This window comes from Canis lupus, chromosome 33 (assembly GCF_048164855.1).
Source record: "Canis lupus baileyi chromosome 33, mCanLup2.hap1, whole genome shotgun sequence".
Classification (NCBI taxonomy): domain Eukaryota; kingdom Metazoa; phylum Chordata; class Mammalia; order Carnivora; family Canidae; genus Canis; species Canis lupus.
The window spans coordinates 21,835,855-21,855,082 of NC_132870.1; the positions used below are offsets into that span (position 1 = coordinate 21,835,855).

Sequence of the window (19,228 nt, forward strand, 5' to 3'; positions counted from 1 at the left end):
ATCCCAGTTCCTTATAATTCTGCCCTTCCTCCTGCCTTCACTCTCCACTTAACCTTCTGGAAATAATTCACCTTGGTAATAGTCCCTTTCATACAGACCACAAAACAAGATGAAACAAACACATTTGTATTTTAAGGAAAACTTCTCTTTTCTCTCATTAACATATTTGAAATACCAAAGACTCCATCTTTGTATGTTTCCAGACCTGTGGGTGTGGAAGGAGCAGTGACAAACTCGACCTACCTCAAAATTGTTGCTGTGGCCAAATACGTTCCCTATGAACAAGGGGCTGCCCTCCAGCTGCTTCCACCATGAGACCCAGTACCTAAACAGGTCTCACCGTTCCCAGTCAGCATGACAATGAAGGGGTGCTACTTTAGCAGTTTAATAATACCTACAGCCCTGATTTTAAATGAAAAATAAAATGCTTTGAAGATTTTTATTTACTGAATGAGTGGGAAAAGTAAGTGCTGAAAACATAATTGCAGGAACAAAGGAATCTTGATGAGACAGAAAATGAATTACATCTAAACCATTTAATAGTTTGGTTTTTAATGTATCTTCTATAAATATGGTGTTGGGTAATACTCCATTCTTTTAATAAAGAGCTAAACTTTTGTAGATAGGAGGAGGAAAAAAAGCAGTGGATCTAATCTGCTCTGCAGATGAAGGAGTGCTCAAACCAGTGTGGTATGACTGCCACCTAGTGGCAGCATATCCTCATCGCAGAAGTCCTGCTCCGTGGAAGCAGAGGAGGGGGCTACAGCAGGTGCCTAGACTGCGGGGCTAATTTACAAATGCAAACCACCGGATGACTACAGTCAAGTTATATTTTCTATCATGTCAACACTTACAGCTCCTAGGGCTACTTTAAGGTAGATATTTGTTAATATCGTTTCAAAGAAAGCAATGTAGGGACCTGTAAATCCTGGTCTTCTCTCTCAAATGGTAGTCTACTTCACTCAGGCTCCAAATGGACAAATGATATATATTTGAGGTTCAAGTTTCCTCTTAATTTCATTCTATCTCAGAAAACACTTAGTGATTTAAAAATAAAAAAACACTAAGGTTTGCTGATTTTTGTATCATTGGAATCAGTAAGGAAAGAACGGTGGGCTAAGTCAGATTCACTCAGCACCACTGCTGACCCACTGTGGGACCTTAGGCAAGTATTTCTGTTACTGTCAACCCGCTTGCCCAACTTGTTAAACAGAGGAATTGAAATTGATTCTATCTAAGACGCTCTCCACAAAAAGTTCCAAGACTTCTCCTGTTTCTTAATTTCCACCCTACGGTGGGCCAAAACATTTTGAAGCTTAGCAAAGCTGCTCCATTCACTCTGCACCATCCTTCCCCTCCAAGCATGAACATTATTAGGGGTGATTTTAAGGCTGACCCATTTTCATAACCTGATTCAATCACTTCTGGGAAACAGAGTGTCTCAGAAATATCTCGGATGGCCAGTTGGTCAAGTAATCCTTGACGTTTGTCATTTGCACCAATGGGTTTACTACAGCAGTCTTTTCAAGTGAATTTCACCAAAAAGACAGAAAGGATTTAAATAAAGCCCACAAGATTAAAAAATGGGTGACCTGATAGTTTCATTTTGTTGAGTTAGCTACTTTTGCAAACTTAAAAACAAAAGCTGGTGCGTTAGAGGTTTCATTTCAGTACACACTTTCATTATTCAGAAATCCGTGCCAAGACGATTAAGCATGACCTTTCCATACAGATGGTGCCTCCCTTTGCTGGCGCAAACAGCACCTGTCACAAGAACCCTCAAATGCAGATGTTTGCATATTTTTAAGACACAGTGTCTTAAAATGGTAAAATGAGTGCTGAAGTAAAGGCTCTGCGGAAAAGAGCGTAATATCACGTAATCTGTTTGAATGACCTGATAAGAAAGCCACGCTGCAGTTCTAGGAAATACGAGAGAGATCAAACAAAGTAATCCTCTTAAAACACATGCACATGTGCTTTCTTAAAATTATTAGAATAACATATAAACCTTACTCTATCTGAAGGCAGTTGATTCACTGTGTGTTAAATGAGCATAATCCCCAGCCTCAACACAAAGTATGATGCGTACTTGGCATGTGTGGGGATAGTTTCCAGAATCCTGTATGATTGCTTCCCCAAAGTCCTAATATCTCAAAGTTAAAAGGGATTTTTAAAGTGATTTCCCCCAAATATAAGAATCCCTTCAGTAGTAGCCTCAAAGTAAGGGGAAAGGAAGGTTTAGGGAGCAATTTAACTCCAAGGATAGCCAATAAGATTGAGCAACAAGAATGAATCCAGTGATAAGTCAGTCTGTTTTTATTTATCACCAGTGACCCTCAATTCCAAACAACATCAACTATAAGATGCTCATCCAGGCAGGGGCAAACCACCTTCACTTCCCTGCCCTTTCCAGCCTGGCTGACTCCCAGACTTTCTACACGCTCTAGCCTCTCTGACTTAAAATTACATGACTAAGAACATACTCCTTTTTTTTTTAGATTTTCTAATAGGTTAGAATAGATTTTCTACTTTGTATCTACTAATTATTAAAATGATATTTTATAACTAAAAGGTATAAAAACGAAACGAACTAGGGGTGGTAGAAGGGGAGGAGGGCAGGGGGTGGGAGTGAATGGGTGACGGGCACTGGGGGTTATTCTGTATGTTAGTAAATTGAACACCAATAAAAAATAAATTAAAAAAAATAAAATGAAAGGTATAGAAACAACATAAATAAGCACTTAAAAATTTGTCCATAATTCCACTATCCAGAGACGCTTCCAGCCTAGGAGAGGCATATTTCCTGCATGTTCTCCTCCTATCAATTTTTCTTTACATGATTGAGATCATTTGTGTATCTATACTAAAGGCCCTTAACAAATCATATTTTTAAAGGCTGCATAATAATCCACTCTATTGGGCTGTGGTAAACATTTTTTAACTATTCTGTTAATGTTATGCATTTAAGTTGTTTCTAGCCTATCACTCTTACAAGATAATGTAATGATGAAGATGACTATAATATTATTGTATTTGTCGGAGTATTTTGGTTAATTCCTAGAAACAGAATTACCGGATCAAAGATTAAGCATTTCTTAGGAAAGCCTTAGCAATTATACTGCTAAATGGATAGTTTACATACCTACAGCAGTGCAGGAAAATGCTGATCACATCAGAACTCACTGACTCGGAGTATTACTATCAGGCAGTTAGGTAAGAGGGAGAGAGCATTGTTTGTTTCTTTTCATTTTTGCTAATTCCATAAGCAAAAACAGGATCCCATTACTAACACAATTTATATTTCTTTGATACCAGTGGGATTTTGCATTTTCTCATTTATGAATTCTCTTCAAGTCCTTTGTTCATATAGATAGCCACTCTTTGGAACATACTTTTTTTTACTAAGAAAATGCATAAAGAAGCACAATTTTTTAATAAGTTTGCCTGCCTGGGCAAGTCTTATACTGAAAGTCTTTCTCTTCTGCCATGTAACCTTGACCCTGCCAACCAAGTGCTGCCTCCTAGGGACACAAAGACTAAGTAGTCATCCCTTCCTTTCCATGGCTCCTTGACCCTTACAGATAACCATCACAGGCCCCTCTGTGCTTCTCTTCTCACACTGATCCACAGTTCCATCATCCTATTTGGTCACATTTTAGTTTGTTGGAGTCCACTGGAGTGGTGGATGGAGAACAAAAGTCAAGCTATGGTCTCACCAGGAGGACGGGGCAGGACTTTGACCTCTACTGGCTTTGGTGCTGTTTGTCCTTGTTAATGTTGCCTAAAGTCCTTGACCCTTTATCTATCATCTACCTTCCTATCTATCATCTATCTATCTGCTGTACTATCTCATGGATGTTTCACAAGTAATAAAGCTACCAAAACTCCAAATCTCTTTCAAATGACTTTTCTCGGGCCAGATCTCTTCATTCTGTGCTCAAAGGATTGATTTGAAGGCTTTAAAAGCAGATCTTTACATTCACGGGAGATGTGGCAGACATTACTAGTAATGCAAAAAAAAAAAAAAGAAAAAGAAAAAGAAAAATCCATTCTCCTCTTATTTTGGTATACAGCTAGATTTCATTTCTTTTTTTTTTTTTAAGATTTTATTTATTTATTCATGAGAGACACAGAGAGAGAGAGAGAGAGAGGCAGAGACACAGGCAGAGGGAGAACCAGGCTCCACACAGGGAGCCCGATGTGGGACCCGATCCCAGGACTCCAGGACCATGCCCTGGGCCGAAGGCAGGCGCTAAACTGCTGAGCCACCCAGGGATCCCTAGATTTCATTTCTAAACTCTAGGTTGCAGTTGGGTAGAGCCACAGGATAAGTTGTGTTCAGTGGAATTGGGGCAGTTATATGTGTCTCTTGTTGGTCTAGCCCATAAAAATCTCCCTTAACTGCTCCTCCATGCTGACTGGATTTATGAAACTGAGAACAATTTTGAAATCCTTGTGTTAAAGATGGTGTGACCACTGAAGGCCTGGTTGTAAATGACTATGAGGTAGAGGTTGCCCCCACTGACTTCAATACACTCGCTGGATAATTACATGCATAAGAATTAAACTTCCTTCATGTTAAAGGATTAAATGTTGAGTCTACCTGAAGCAGTAATTTGGCATACCCTAACTAACACAGGAGAAAGTGAGGTATAGTGGAAAGAACCTAGAACGAAAATATATGTAGCAGGTCCATTCCTGACCCCTATTTTCCTTATATGACAGAGGGCTGGAAGCCCACCAACTACATTTTGTTGGTTCCCTTGCCAACTGTCTTCTAGAAAGTGTCTGTCAATTGGGAAACTGGAGAAAGGAAGAAATCTTTTTTTTTTTTTTTTTTTCCTTTCTGCTTTAGGCAGTACCTCCAGCAGCAATCGTGGCTTCTGCAAGCTGGAGAAGCATTAGTGCCAGTTTTCGGCTGCATCTACAGAAATGTGTCTTCCCAGGTCCCCCAGACCAGCAGTGGCAGAGTCTCCCTCAGTACATCAGCAATGAGGACTTGTGTGCCTGGATCAAAGGAAGTCACAGCTTCCCAATCTCCCTTTTACTTCTCTTGTTCTTCTGACATCTTTGTAGCCAATTCCCTACATTATAGCCTTCCCTGATTGAAGTATCTAGAATGGTTTCTACTTTCTAACCTGGACACTGACTGATGATACACACAAATTCTGTTCTTGGAGCTGTTAATTACTAACACATCCCTTACCATTTCTGAGCCCCAATTTTCTTGTCACTTAAAAAATAACCAGAATTGCACCTAGGTGGGTCAGTCAGTTAAGCGTCTGACTCGATCTCAGCTCAGGTCTTGATCTCAGGGTGTGAGTTCAATCCTCTCATTCAGCTCCACATTTGGGGAAGGGAGGAGCCTACTTAAACAAACAAACAAACCAAGAATAATGAAAACTGCTCTGCCTAATTAACATAACATTCATGATATCCAAAGGAAAGTGGCTATGGAAACTCATCGCAATTTATACATACATTACCATCTTTTTTAATGGAAGTTAAGTTACCTCATGTTGGTCACATCTCCCTCTTTCTAGAATTTTAGGAACCTCTTGAATATTTCTAAATCCTCATCCAGTTAAATATATTATCATCGTCCTCTGAAAAAAAGGCTAATACAATCTGCTGCCAACAGGGAAAACTGTTATTCTAAAACCACTGAGGGCAAAGCTTCAGTCCTTTCACATCACCTGATTGGCAAAGATCACCAATGAACCAATGAGCCTGGCTTCCTGTAACTATGCAGAACTGACTGAATGCCAAAGATGGCCTTGGGCACAGAATACATGGTAGACACAAAGGAAGATGGACCTCAGTATCTCAGGTGAATGCTCCTTGACTTCTACTTGCATGCACTTAGGCCTCTCTTAGAAGAAGGACCTCAGCCTTTTATCCCTCAAATCCTCCCCAATTATTTCTGGGAGTTCCCTGAAACATCGCCTCACATGTGCTGAAGACCAGGTCCCAGTCCTGATTTTTGCTCTATCCTTTGTACCAAAAGTCCTATGCAGACCATTTAGCCATGCCGTCCATGAGTGCACAGGACTCCACCCTACCTTCCGGTCTCTGTGGACAGAGTAAAGTAGACAGAAGCAGGACAGGGCTGGCTTTTAATCCCACTACAGTTCTCTCCTCAGGTAGGTGACTTTACATAAATGCCTTTAGTGGATTTGCGATATCATCATTTTTATGATGTTCTTAGAGTGATAAAAAATTGTGCTGAGGTAGACCAGACTGGCCTTTCTGATGTTTTAAGACCAGGCAATGCTTTGCGGTTAGATGTTATGTATGCCTAGGATATTTGGCAGCACGCTATACCAGATGCCAGTAGGTGCCTCAGGTTGTGAAACCAAAAATGTCTCCAGACACTACCAAATGTCCCCTGGAGGACAAAATTGCTCCCAGTTGAGAACTACTGTCTTAGGGTCTATGGATATGCTGTATTAAGATTCCCCAGAGAGGGGCACCTGGCTGGCTTAGTCAGTGGAGTGTGCAACTCTTGATCTTGAGGTTGTGAGTTCAAGGTGCATGTTGGGTACAGAATTTACTTAAGAATAATAAAATCTTAGAAGAAAAAAAAAAAAGATTCTCCAGAGAAACAGAACCAAAAGGATGTGTATAAATAGAAATGAGATTTATTATAAGGAATTGGCTCGCATGATTATGGAGGCTGGCAAGTACAAAATCTGCAGGGTTGGCTGGCAGGCTAGAAACCCAGGAGAGTTGATGTTCTTTTGAGGCCACAGGCCGTCTGCTGTAAAATCAGGAAGACAGATGCTACAGATGAAGTCTAAAGGCATTCTGCTGGAGAATTCTCTTACTCAGGAAAGGCTGGTCTTTTTTGTTCTATTCAGGCCTTCAACTGATTGAAGAAATCCCCTCAATTATGAAAAGCAATTTGCTTCACTCAGAATCCATCAATTTAGACGTTAATGTAATTCAAAAAAGCCCTCACTAAAATGCCCAGAATACTGTTTGACCAAATAGCTGGGTACCCTGTGACCCCGTTAAGTTGATACATAAAATTTGCAGTATGTGGATACATAGCTATTAAGACAAGATAACTGCTACTTGAAGCTCACATTCCAAGCAGTGTCCCAAGAGATAAACAAGTGTTTCAGGTGTCTAGCACTGGGAAAGAGACCATTCCAAACTTTGTGGCAAAGAATAGCAACCATTTTATTATGTACATGTATTTTTTTAGATCCAAAATTCAAACAAGGCAGAGAAGGGATGGCTTGTCTCTGCTCTTCAGAGCCTGAGCCTTCAGTAGGCAAGACCCAAACCACTGGGAATCATATAAATGGCTGGAGGCTGGAATCATCTAGAGGCTTCTTCAGTAGTGTGTCTGGAACCTGGATTGAGATGATTCGAGCTGGGCTTATCTGTAACTGTCACCCAGAGTACACACATTCCAGAGTAAAACATTCCATGTGACTTGGGCTTCTCTTGACATCACAGCTAGCTTCTAAAAGGGAGCACCTTAGACAGAATGTCTGGAGAGTGAGTATTCCAAGACATCAAGCAGAAACTGCAAGGCTTCTTACAACCTAGCCCCGAAAGTCATGCAGTGTCACTTCCACCATGTTCTATTGGTCACAGGAGATCACCAAGAATAGGCCAAATTCAAAGGAGGGGGATTAGGTACCGTCTCTTGATGGAAGAGCAACAAGTTCACACTGTGGAAGATCATTTGGGCTGAGAAATAAAGATAGATATAGAATATATCACTTTATATATTATATAATTTACTTGCCACAACAAGTAAGCAAAAACCCTATATAATTAATTCAGGTAGAGTTAAACAGAAGAGGTATCCAAAATATTGAGATTGCAAGTGAATACAGGGAATCTTTAGGGTGATGAAAACATTCTAAAATTGAATTGTGGTGATGGCTGCACATTCTGTAAATTTACTAAAAATCATTGTATTGTATACTTTCAGGACACTATGGTACATAAATTATACTACAGTACGTCTGTTACATATACAGTTAGCATGCCACAAGTATTGAAGAATCAGAATAAACATGGGTGCTGACTCTAATGCTAGAACAGAGTCCCAGAGATCCCTCTTCATTTACTGGGTAGTGGAAAGGTCTCAGATGTCTGGGATTAGGGATGGCCAGGATGACTGGGGGACACTCAGGGGTTCAGAGCAGTAGCTATTTACAAACTTAGATGGAAATATTTTAACAACCAACATCAAGTGCTTTGACAAGCAGTAAGGTAGAGTAAGGGAACTCAAAGAATAGGCTAGGGGCAGGAGGAGAAGCATTTTAATACGGTAGCTAAGGAAGCTCCTTCCTGAGAAGGTGACCTTTGAACAAAACACCTGAGTGAAGTGAAAGAGGAAACCACATGAGATCTAGAGGGAGAGAAAACCAGGAAAAAGTAAAAGCAATATATGGCCCTGAGGCAAAAATGAACCAAGTTCAAGGAGGAGCAAGGAGGACGGAAAAACTAGTTGAAGAGAGTGAGGAGAATGCCAAATGTGTATGTCCTATAATCTAGAAGATACCCTATCCCTGCTTCAATAACACAGCAGCTGAAAATACTGATAGGAACGGAGATAAAGTTCCCAATGCCCATAAACTCGATCCTTGGCACGCCCTTCCTGTGGCCCTGATGGAGCCTGGGACTTTGCTCTACTCTGGATTACAGCAGGTGTGGGGCACATATGGCCCCTGAGAAGTTCTGACAGAACGGAGCTTTCTTGGGTGGCCTACCACAGTGTGATTCCTAGGGAGTCTCAGTGCGAGACAGGGATTTCCCACTGCTGCAGGGGACTTTAGATTCTCCACCTTCCCCGATGGGTGCTCTGCATTGCTGTGCTATACTACTTCTATAGAACTCTCAAACACTGCAAGATGATATGAGGGAATTAAATCGCACCACTGGTTTAGCAAAAGGAACCAATAGTTCCCATTAGATTAAGAAGGCGAGGAATGGAGCTCAGGATTGACTATTGAAAATGAAAAGTGAGAAAACAATAGAGAAAGGAGGAAATAAGAAAGAGGAACAAGGAAGGATTCAGAAGGCTGGTGAGCTTTAGCCATATCCAGGCAGCCTGTTCAACAAAGAAGCTACGACCGCTTGTAGAGATGAGAAGAAAATAAAATAGGGTCTCAGTTAATTCAAGACAACCCAATTGCCTTAGCCTTTGAAACTGGGTTAAAGATCACATAATTGTGGCAGAGAACACAGAGGTGGTGGCTTCAAGCAAAACTAAATTGGTCTATTTTTATAAGCAGTATGGCAGCTCTGAGCCTGCCACAGAATTAAGAGAAGCGATGGAAGCCCTCCTGTTGGAGAGCTGGCCTGCAGCTGGAAAATGTGGTCAGTCCTTTCTTTCTCCACTGTTTCTGTGCTCTAATTTAATATTAAATGGTAATTTATTTATTTTTCTTTTTCATGGATTGGGAGAACAGAAAGTGGGAAACAGAGTAAGGCTGCCTCAACACTAAGCTATGGTAACCTTGGTCCATGGTAATCCCAAGCCATGGTTTCCCTTACAGAATGTATCCTTTATTTCCCACCAACATAAATGATGAAGAAAGAGTGAGTGTGCTTATTTTATAACAAACAGTTAACCAAGGAAGCTGAAAGACCATTCCTTCTGTGAAGAGAATGAGTAAAATTGCCATTGCCAGGTCACCAGGTAAAAAGCAGACATTGTGATATTTAAGCCTTCTGTAGAGAGAAATAAATTAGGGTAAGATCGAAAAGGATCTTCAACTATAGTCATTCTTTTTAAGTCCTCCTTAGAGGAGTCTCAAGTCCTAGAAACCCATTCTTCTAATAAAGAAATTCAAATCTAGACACAATAACTCTCCCCAAATTTCTCTTTATAAGAAAATTGATGGTTTGGATGTGATAGTCATTCTGATAAAGGCCCAAGATTTCTTGATAAATGAAAATGTTTCCAACAAAGCATAAGATGTTCCAGAATTGTTAAAACAGCTTGGTTGTTTGTATCCATTTCTTTTTTTGTTTGTTTGTTTGTATCCATTTCTATGTTCAAAACCCACATGGAAAGAATTTAGTGCTAGGAATCACTACTATTGAAAATAATATTGAAGTAAGTTAAAAAAGAAGTAAGTTAAAAGAATATTGAAGTAAGTTAAATAATATTTATATTTATAATTTATTTATTATATTTATAATATAATATATTATATAAATTATATAAATATATATATACCTCCTATTTGTTTGGAAGCAAAAGTTGCAGTTTCTTGAAGTATATATATATGTGTATGTATATACACACATATGTATATATGCTTATGTGTGTATAATATCTAAACAATCTATTGTTAAATATATTATCCAGTATTTTGACGACTACCCAGCATTTTGTTGAATCCAAGTGGTAATGCTGCAGCAGCTGGTACTGCTCCAATGCTAAATGTGTAGTTAGTGGAGCAGGGGTGTAGTAGGGAAAGGAGACTGCCTGGGGGAAATGGGGTAAGTGACAGAAAGAATGACATTAGAGGAGAAGGTCACCAATGGGGTAGCAAAATGAGAACAGGAGGAAGGCAGGAAGACTGAAAATGGGAAGAGGGTGATATTAGTAAGCTTTGCTTCTTTCCTGAAAAAAAAAAAAAAGAGAGAGAGAGAGAGGAGAGGTTAAGTAAAAGAAAAACCAGAATCTGCTAAAATGGGAACAAGATAGATACTGAAACACTGAACAAAAAGCTCTAGAAAGAGAACAGGAAATCTCTGCCCAGATGCCCCGATCTCTGCCAAATGTACATTCAGCACCTCCCAGGCCGGGGCTGGCGTCTGTTGCAAGAGGACCCTGTGCTCCTCTCCGTCCACGCTGTAGCAAAAAGAATTGTAAATGTTCACATACAATCAGTTACAAGAGTGTTATCAGAGCTTAGTCTCTCCCCCAGGCTGTGTTTAGACATCAGGAATTTCTCCCACACAATCAAAGTAAGCCAGGGTCTCCCCAATCACTGACAAACAGGAACACGAGGGAAAACTTTTTTTTTTATTTCAAAGATTTTCTTTTCTTTCTTTTCTTTTCTTTTCTTTTCTTTTCTTTTCTTTTCTTTTCTTTTCTTTTCTTTTCTTTTCTTTTCTTTTCTTTTTTTTTCTTCTTCTTTTCTTTTTCTTCTTCTTTTTTTTTGGAGTTCAATTTGCCAACATATAGCATATCACCCAGAGCTCATCCCGTCAAGTGCCCCCTCAATGCCTGTCACCCAGTCACCCCAACCCCCCCACCTCCCTTGTACGTTTCCCAAGGGAAGAGCCGTAAGGAAAGGCGGAATGGTGCCAGATGCAGATCCTCTGCTTTAGGAACAGCTCCTCTGTCCTGGCATCCTGCAAGGCAGGCTCCTCAAACTTGAACGGGCACGGGAGTCACCTTGGGGATCTTGTTTAAATGCAGATGCTGGTCCGGACTGGCTGGGACAGAAGCTCTGCATTGCGACAAGCCCCTAGTCATGCCAATGCTGCTGGCCTTGGGTTACAGAGCACCCCGGTGACCCCTGAGTGAGTTAGGGTAAGAGAGATAGAGAGAAGGGAAAGAATCCAGAAGCACATTCTCTCCTGCATGTAAATAGAGAGAGAAGGCGGGAAGCCACACATGTTCTTTGTTCATTTACTACCCCACTTCGTCCGACTCCCAGACACTCAGCGTTGCTGCAGTTTCCCTGGAGCACCTGCAGGCAGACGGGCTGCTCTGCTGCACCGATACCAGCGGTGAGTAAGCCCAGTGAAGGAGGGGGGGCTCCCAGGCTCCCCGCACCAGGCTGGTCCTCCAACTTCTCCTGCCATCTCACCCCATCCTTCCTCCTCAGAGAAAACAGCAGTTGTCTCTGAATCTTGCCAGTCTGAATGCCACGGGCATGTTGAAAAGCTTGGGTAATCAAGGCAGAAGTATCGAGAAGGCACTAAAAACCAGACTTGAGGATCGAGGCTAATGGTTTGACTCTGATTTCTACACCCGCCGTAAAGATGTTCCTGATACAGAAGCTTCCTCGGAGCCCCTTGCGTTGGCGCATGAGATGGAAGATGGGGGTGCCTGTACCCTCTTCTCCCAGGGCTGATAATAGCACCTGGGAGAAACTATGTTTGGCCTTGCCAAAGGAGCCTGAATGGATGGATAGTCCAAGCCCAGCTGGGGTGACTTCATCTTACTTTCCTTTGACAGAAACTGCATGTTGCATGATGCAGCGTGGGTGCCCTCAGAGTAGCTACCTACGTTTGCATACTTCCTGGCTGACAGAAGACTCCTGCCCGTGCCTCAGGGCCAGGGTGGTGAGTGTCAGTGGGAGGAGTAACCCAAGTTTCACTTCCTTGCTGGTTGGAGCCCAGCCACAGCAGGCTTCTCTCTCAGAGGAGGAGAGCGCGAGGAGCAGTAGACCCAACTCTCTCTCTCTCTCTCTGCCTCTTCCCATAGCAACTGGCAGGGGCTGGGGGACGTGAGGAGCGCGAATGGGCAGAGCAGAGTCTCTCGAAGGGAAGATGAGCACCCAGGATCCTTCAGATCTGTGGAGCAGATCAGATGGAGATGCTGAGCTGCTTCAGGAATTGGGGTAAGAAGCAAGTCTTTTCAAAGTACTTCTTGGGTGACCATTGACTCCCAATTCCCTCCCAGATGTTCACTTCGGTTGACTATCTTCAGCACCTTGCCGTCTCAGTCCTCTTCGCTTTCCACTTCACCCCTTTGTGTCTGTTAGGCATCTTTCTGCTTGGGGCCAATCACATTTTAAAGGCATATAGTATTTTCCCAAGAGTGAAAACATGTAAGCAGAAAAAATGGGACAAAAATCAAATGTTGGGCATTCTTTGAGACTAGGAACAGGATTGAGATGTATGAGTCGATGTTACTTGGTTTCCTTGGTGCAGATCTGGTTTATGAATAAAAGTGCTGTTCAGAAGTTTGGAGCTCTAAGCTATTGACAGTAAGAGGGCTGCATTGCCAGTAAGATAAACAGAAAGCCTAGCCTATTGCATCGGAGAGGGACTTTTTCAAAACAGAAAGAATGAGGAAGTGTCTGCACTGTCTCATCTGTGTTTCTCTCTCCTGACACTGCATTTGTCTTGTATGTATGTGTGTCTTGTAGGTGCAACTTTGAGCCTTTTAAATACTAACAAGTCAGGAAGAGGATAAAATTCCTGCCTCAAACAGGTTATAAGTTTAGGTAAGGTGGCATCATCCTAGTCCTGTCTTTAAGAAGGGACCAGATGAGACAACCCATCAGGGTATTTAATAAAAGAAGCAAGTATTACACAAGAGAGGTGTAGGGGGTTTCCTGGAAAAACTGGACCTTTACCCTAAAGCACCAGAAATATCCTAATGAGGCTGATTTTGACACCTGTGCTTCACAAGAGGCAAGACCAGCACCTCTTCATAAATAGCACTGTCTCCACAGCAACCCAGTGACATAGAGCCTATTATCTCCAACTTACAAAGGAAGAAAATGGCACCCAAGGGGTTGAAGAACTCTCCTACATCACACATCAACAAATGGCAAAACTGGGATTTCAACCTGCAAAAGCCTATGTTCTTTGCCAGAGAAAAACTGAAACAGGGATGAAATCTCTGCATTAAGTCAGCAGAGATTATATCTTTTGTGTGGTATTATTGTAAAAGTTCTCCATAAGTCCAGCCTTCAGATTTTAAAATGGAGGTCTCAGAATTGAACTCTACCCTCACTAGATAAATCAGATATAACAGTGAGAATTTTCCATAGTCAACTCCCCTTACTGGGAATTCAGAGTTCTCAGATACCACTGTTCTTCTAGGATGAATCTCCAAAGTGGAAGGGTAAAATACCCCTGAGCATCCAAACAGGTGTCACAAAGTCCAGGCACTAAAGCTAGACCTTTGGGCTCTCACTTACAGCCTTATGAAATTATTAAAGTATAATTTGTTACATGCTTCATTATCAATATCCCCAGCCTATGATCAGCAGGAAGTTTCAAAAGAGAAGAGAGACAAAGGAGGTACTCAATTCTGGTTCTATGAGCCCACATTCAATGCTTGAGTGACGCTGTAACCTCCTTGGATGACAGAGATGAGCTAAATGATGTCTCCTCTCTCTACCATATGCCCACAGCAGGAAGTGACTGTGGGCAAAACCCACAAGGAAAACAGAATTGTGCCTTCCCTCTGTTGTCAAAGAATGGACATTTAATACAACCCAGAAACACCCAAACCAGGTACATTTATACCAAGACTTCTGTATTTCAGAAGGCCTGGAAATTTACTAAACATTTGATGATGGTTTCCATAGAAGGCAAGCGGCAGTTAATCTGGGAAAATTGCTCTCCGGTTCAGGTTTTCAACCTTAGCTGTACACTGGTGTCACACAAAAAGTTTTTAAAAATTTCTGTCCAGGCCACATGCCAAACAAATGACATTAGGTTCTTGGGAGTGAGTGTTTTCTTTTTATACTCCCCAAGTGACTCCAGAGAGAGACCAATGTTGGGAGTCACTGCATAGAGTATAAATCCAGCAGAAGTGCTGAGAAAAATGTGATTTTATTTTTCACTTATTGGGAATGTAGCTGAATCTTAAAGGCATTAATAAATGTTGACATTTTGTTTGTTGGTTTGGAAGCAGTTTGCTTAACAATTTTATTGAGGTGTACTTTACGGATAACACACCCTCATTTCAAGTATACAAATCCACAATTTTTAGTGACTTTAAAGAGTGGTTCAAACATCACCATAAATCAATTTTAGAACATTTTCATTTCCCCAATAAGAACATTTAGTAGTTTATTTAAATACGATCAATAGCATGCTGATAAACCACTTGGACAAGGAATGATTTCTAGAGTCTGCCTATACTTCTACCACAGGTGATTTCAAGCTGCCAAAGGTTCAACAACCCACCTGTAAAATTCCTGGAAATTTAATAATGGACTTGAGCAAGTTCTTGCCCCTTCAGGACATCTCTGATATACCTTTTGCAGGTGTTAATATGTCAGAAAACCCGAAAACGAACTGTTACCCCTTGCAGAATTCTGAATATAAGTGAGACTCTTCCTTTGAGACTTTAAGTCACTGGTTAGGTGTGATCTGTACCAAAACTTTGGATTAATTCAGTTTTTAAAAGGCTCCATTAAAACAATATGACTTAATGTAATTGATAAATAAACAGTGGCTGGTTTTAGTGACTTAATTTTTAAATTATTTTAAATATATTACTTGAGTTGTTAGGTAGATTTGTATGTTCGTATTTTCCTCTTTTTTTTTTTTTTTAAGATTTTATTTATTTATTCGTGAGAGACACAGGCAGAGGGAGAAGCAGGCTGCATGTAGGGAACCCAATGTGGAACTTGATTCCCAGACTCCAGAATCACACCCTGAGCCAAAGGCAGATGCTCAACTGCTGAGCCATCCAGGCGTCCCAATATTCTTATTTTTCATAGATATAAACAGATAATGCAATGGTTAGAGTTCATATATCCTTGTTCTTGGTCCCTATTTTTATTCGGGCTCTGGAATATGTAAATTCCAAAAATTAAACCCTGAACTGCAGCACATCAATCCATCACTTGCCTTTCTAGGGCACACATGGCTTACTCAGAACACTGGTTTATTCTTTTCTAAAGTACCCAGATCATGGAACTCTGAGGCATTGCTGAGTCTCATCTATAGAGGGTCAATCTAAAAACATTTATTTTCTTTAATTAGAAATGTATGAATGTGTCCAAAACAAAAGGGAAATAAAACCATCTGTGATTGTTGCTCAGCTTCATTTACACTTTGGAGGGATGGGATTAGGGGTGGAGGTGGACTGTGGGGAGGAAGGAATGGACAAGGGGTGCCCAGAATGGTCAGTGATAAGGAAGAGGTGGGCTGAGAACAGCCGGGCTGTTTGTTGCTTTCAAAATGAAGCAATGGGGAAATGAAACAAGTAATGACTACTAGAGAGGTCACCTAAATAACTAACTAGATATAAAACTGCTAGTTAGCCAATAATTTAAAGTTTCAGACATTCTTTGATTATAACAATGTTTCCTACAAAGACAATGTATTAAATCAATCAGTCAGTCAATCAATCTCTAATTTTTCTACCCCTGAACATATAAGAGGAGGTTAGAATAGATCAGGGGTCAGCAAGTTTTTTTTGTAAAAAACCAGATAACAAATTTTCCAGGCTTTGCAGGCTTTATGATTTTGGCCACAACTACTCACATCTGCCACTGTCATGCAAAAACAGCCATAGATAATACAGAAACAAATGACCGTGACAGTGTTCAAACAAAATGTTATTTATGGATAGTGAAATTTGAATTTCATATTATTTTCATGAGTCATAAAATATTCTTCTATTGTTTTCCCCAACCATTTAAAAATATAAAATAATTCCTGTCTCTTAATCTATACAAAAACTTATACCCTGGCAGGATTTAGCCCTCGAGTGGTGGTTTGCTGACTCAGGGAACAGATGATGATAATCAAAATGAGTCCTCATTATGAGGCAGACAGTTTTGCATACACTAGCTCTTGTCTTCAGAAGGTACTGGCATTTCAACTTTACATACAAGAAGACTCACTAGTAGAAAAATCAAGTTGCAGAGAATCTGTTGTGATAGTCATTATTTACTGACCACATACTATGTGCCAGCATCATGCCATAATGCCCATTATGTCACTAAGTGTTATGTCCAGTAACACTTTCAATGTGGTATAATTAGGCCCATTTCATAGAGACAGAGAGTGAGTTCAGATAAGTGTGGTGAACCATCCAGGTCACAGACCTCATAGAGGTACAGCTGAGGGACATGTGTGAGAGCTTACCCCGAAGCAGATGCTCTTTCCACTGATCGAAGAAGCTCTATGTTCTAATAATGGCAACTGGTAATCATTGGATGTCACTATGTGCCAGCCACTATTTTAAATTCTTTGCATGTATGATTTATTAAATTCACACATCACTGTGATAGATACTATCACAAATATCATTTCCATTTACAAATGAGAAAAGTGAAGGACAGAGCTTTTATCACATGTCCAAGTTTACATGCTCAAAAACCTTTAAATCCTAAAGTTTTGTTCCAGGGCTCACATGACTGTGCACTAAAGCAATTTGCTAATTTTCATCAAACTTGTCTCTTCTTATGATAGTAGCTCTATTTGTTAGTACTACTATGAACTGAGAGACACAAAGCAAGTTCTGTGATTACTACTACAAATATTATTACTAAAAGATACTATTCTTAAAAAATGAAAAGATAAAACATACAGAAAAAATAAAATAAAAGACATTTTTCTTTCAAGTTCTTCACATAATATGCATTCTCATGCACACAAAGCTAGGCCAATACCCTAATTAATCAAAACTTTATTGAATTTTGTGTAGATTCCATTTTTCAGAGCTAGACAAACAGAATAGGCTAAGTATAGTAAAGTCAAAGTTTTGCCCTTGTTTTCGTTTTTGTAGAGAGAGTGAGCAGATGGGGATGGGCAGAGGGAGAGAGAGAGAGAGAAAGAGAATCCTCAGCAGGCTCCATGACCAGCACAGAGCCTGATGTAGGGTTCTATCTCACAATCCTGAGATCTCGAACCAGGCCAAAATCAAGATCAGAGGCTCAACCAACTGAGCCACCCAGCTTCCCCTAAAGTCAAAGTTTTAAAGGAATCTGTTTACAAAGCTCCGATACCAAGTAGAGCTATAGAGCTTGTTCCTTTTCTGTGCACAACTCTGTAATCTTGGATTCTAAAAATGGAAGGTAATTCTCTCATAGCTGTAGGGGAATATGTAACTAGTGTACAGTTCAGTCTCCCCTTGACTCAAATTAATTTCCTCTTCAGTTGTGTTTTCTGTTCCTCTGTGAGTAGTGGTGACTTCCTTCTACCTACATGTGGAAATCTGTCCACAAAGCTGCTTCAGACTGAGTGGGGTCACTTTGTTCATTCATTCACACTCACATCCATTCATAGATCCAGCTGTTGAATGATGACATTATGCAAGGTAGTGTGGGGACATTGAAATTAAGAAGAAGAAATGGCTGTCCCTTCAAAGGGTTTACAGCACAGAGGACAGAGACTGTACACACCCATGTAGTTAGAATGCAGGGGAGAGGGGCTGAGGGTCATGACTGTGTCTAGATAAAGCTCACAGCACACGGCAAGAAGGAAGGAGCTCACTGGTTGTGGACAATATGGCTTTGGACCTGATAGGTATTTGTCAGTTGATGTCAGAAAAGATGACATTTGCTAATGAGAGAATGGCATGAGTAAAGGGGTAAAAGTGGCAAAACACGGGAGTATTCAAAAAGTAAAAGAAATCCACACAATTCTGGGCCTCTCATCCTTGGGACCCAGCACCTAATGAGCTCTCATTCAGTTGGTTCTGGGCTCTACCTCTCAGAGTCCCCATGGGAAGCCTCATTCTTTGTGGAACATCCACCTGCCTTTCCTCTTCTAGCCATAGCCATAGCCCCTTTTTTAAAGCCTGCATTAATTTCTTTTTCTTCCCAACTCCTCTAGAGGATAAATTCCTATTCTGAGCCCACACGTTTCTGGCTCCTACACCCTGTTATGGACACCTGTCTAAAACCAGTACAGATCACCTAGTGAACTTTTTTTTTTTTTTTTTTTTTTTTTTTACCTCGTGGACTCTTAACCATGTTGCTTGCTTCACCTCCAGATTCTCTATGGTCATATGTTATCCCTGCCACCTGCCCACTAGAGTCTTCCCCCATTATCCGTTTTTGTTTAAAAATATTTATAACTTTAGGGGCATCTGAGTGGCCTGATCGGTTAAACATCCAACTCTTGATTTTGGCTCCCAATCATGATCTCAGGGTCATGGGATCAAGCCCCACATTGGGTGCTCATCGAGGAGTCTGCTAAACCCTCCCCTTCTGCTTCTCTCCCACTCCCTGTACTCTCTCTCTCTCAAATAAATAAATAAAATCTTTTATTTTTTTAATTAATTAATTTATTTATTTATTCATGATAGACATAGAGAGAGAGGCAGAGACACAGGAGGAGGGAGAAGCAGGCTCCATGCTGGGAGCCCAATGTGGGACTTGATCCGGGGACTCCAGGATCGTACCCTGGGCCAAAGGCAGGCGCTAAACCACTGAGCCACCCAGGGATCCCCAATAAAATCTTTTTAAAAAAATGTTTATAGCTTTTATTTATTTATTTATTTATTTATTTATTTATTTATTTATTGTTTATAGCTTTTAAAAAGCATAAAAGCAATGTTATTTGTTTTGATAAAAATATGGTTAGGAAAGAG

At 40.6% G+C, this 19,228-nt stretch overlaps 1 protein-coding gene across 2 annotated transcripts in view; it reads left to right on the top strand.

Annotated features, from left to right (window-relative positions):
* The first annotated feature begins 11,253 nt into the window (after window positions 1–11,253).
* The window catches only part of DAPP1 (dual adaptor of phosphotyrosine and 3-phosphoinositides 1), a 48,294-nt gene continuing 40,319 nt past the window's right edge, over window positions 11,254–19,228 (top strand). The window contains exons 1-2 of one of the 2 annotated variants that reach the window (XM_072809950.1): window positions 11,254–11,718; window positions 12,419–12,554. In XM_072809950.1, the coding sequence (XP_072666051.1) occupies window positions 12,454–12,554 (101 nt within the window). In that variant the 5' untranslated portion in view covers window positions 11,254–11,718; window positions 12,419–12,453. Of the gene's footprint in view, window positions 11,719–12,318; window positions 12,555–19,228 lie in introns of those variants that run through there. The other variant, XM_072809949.1, reaches the window with a different exon arrangement.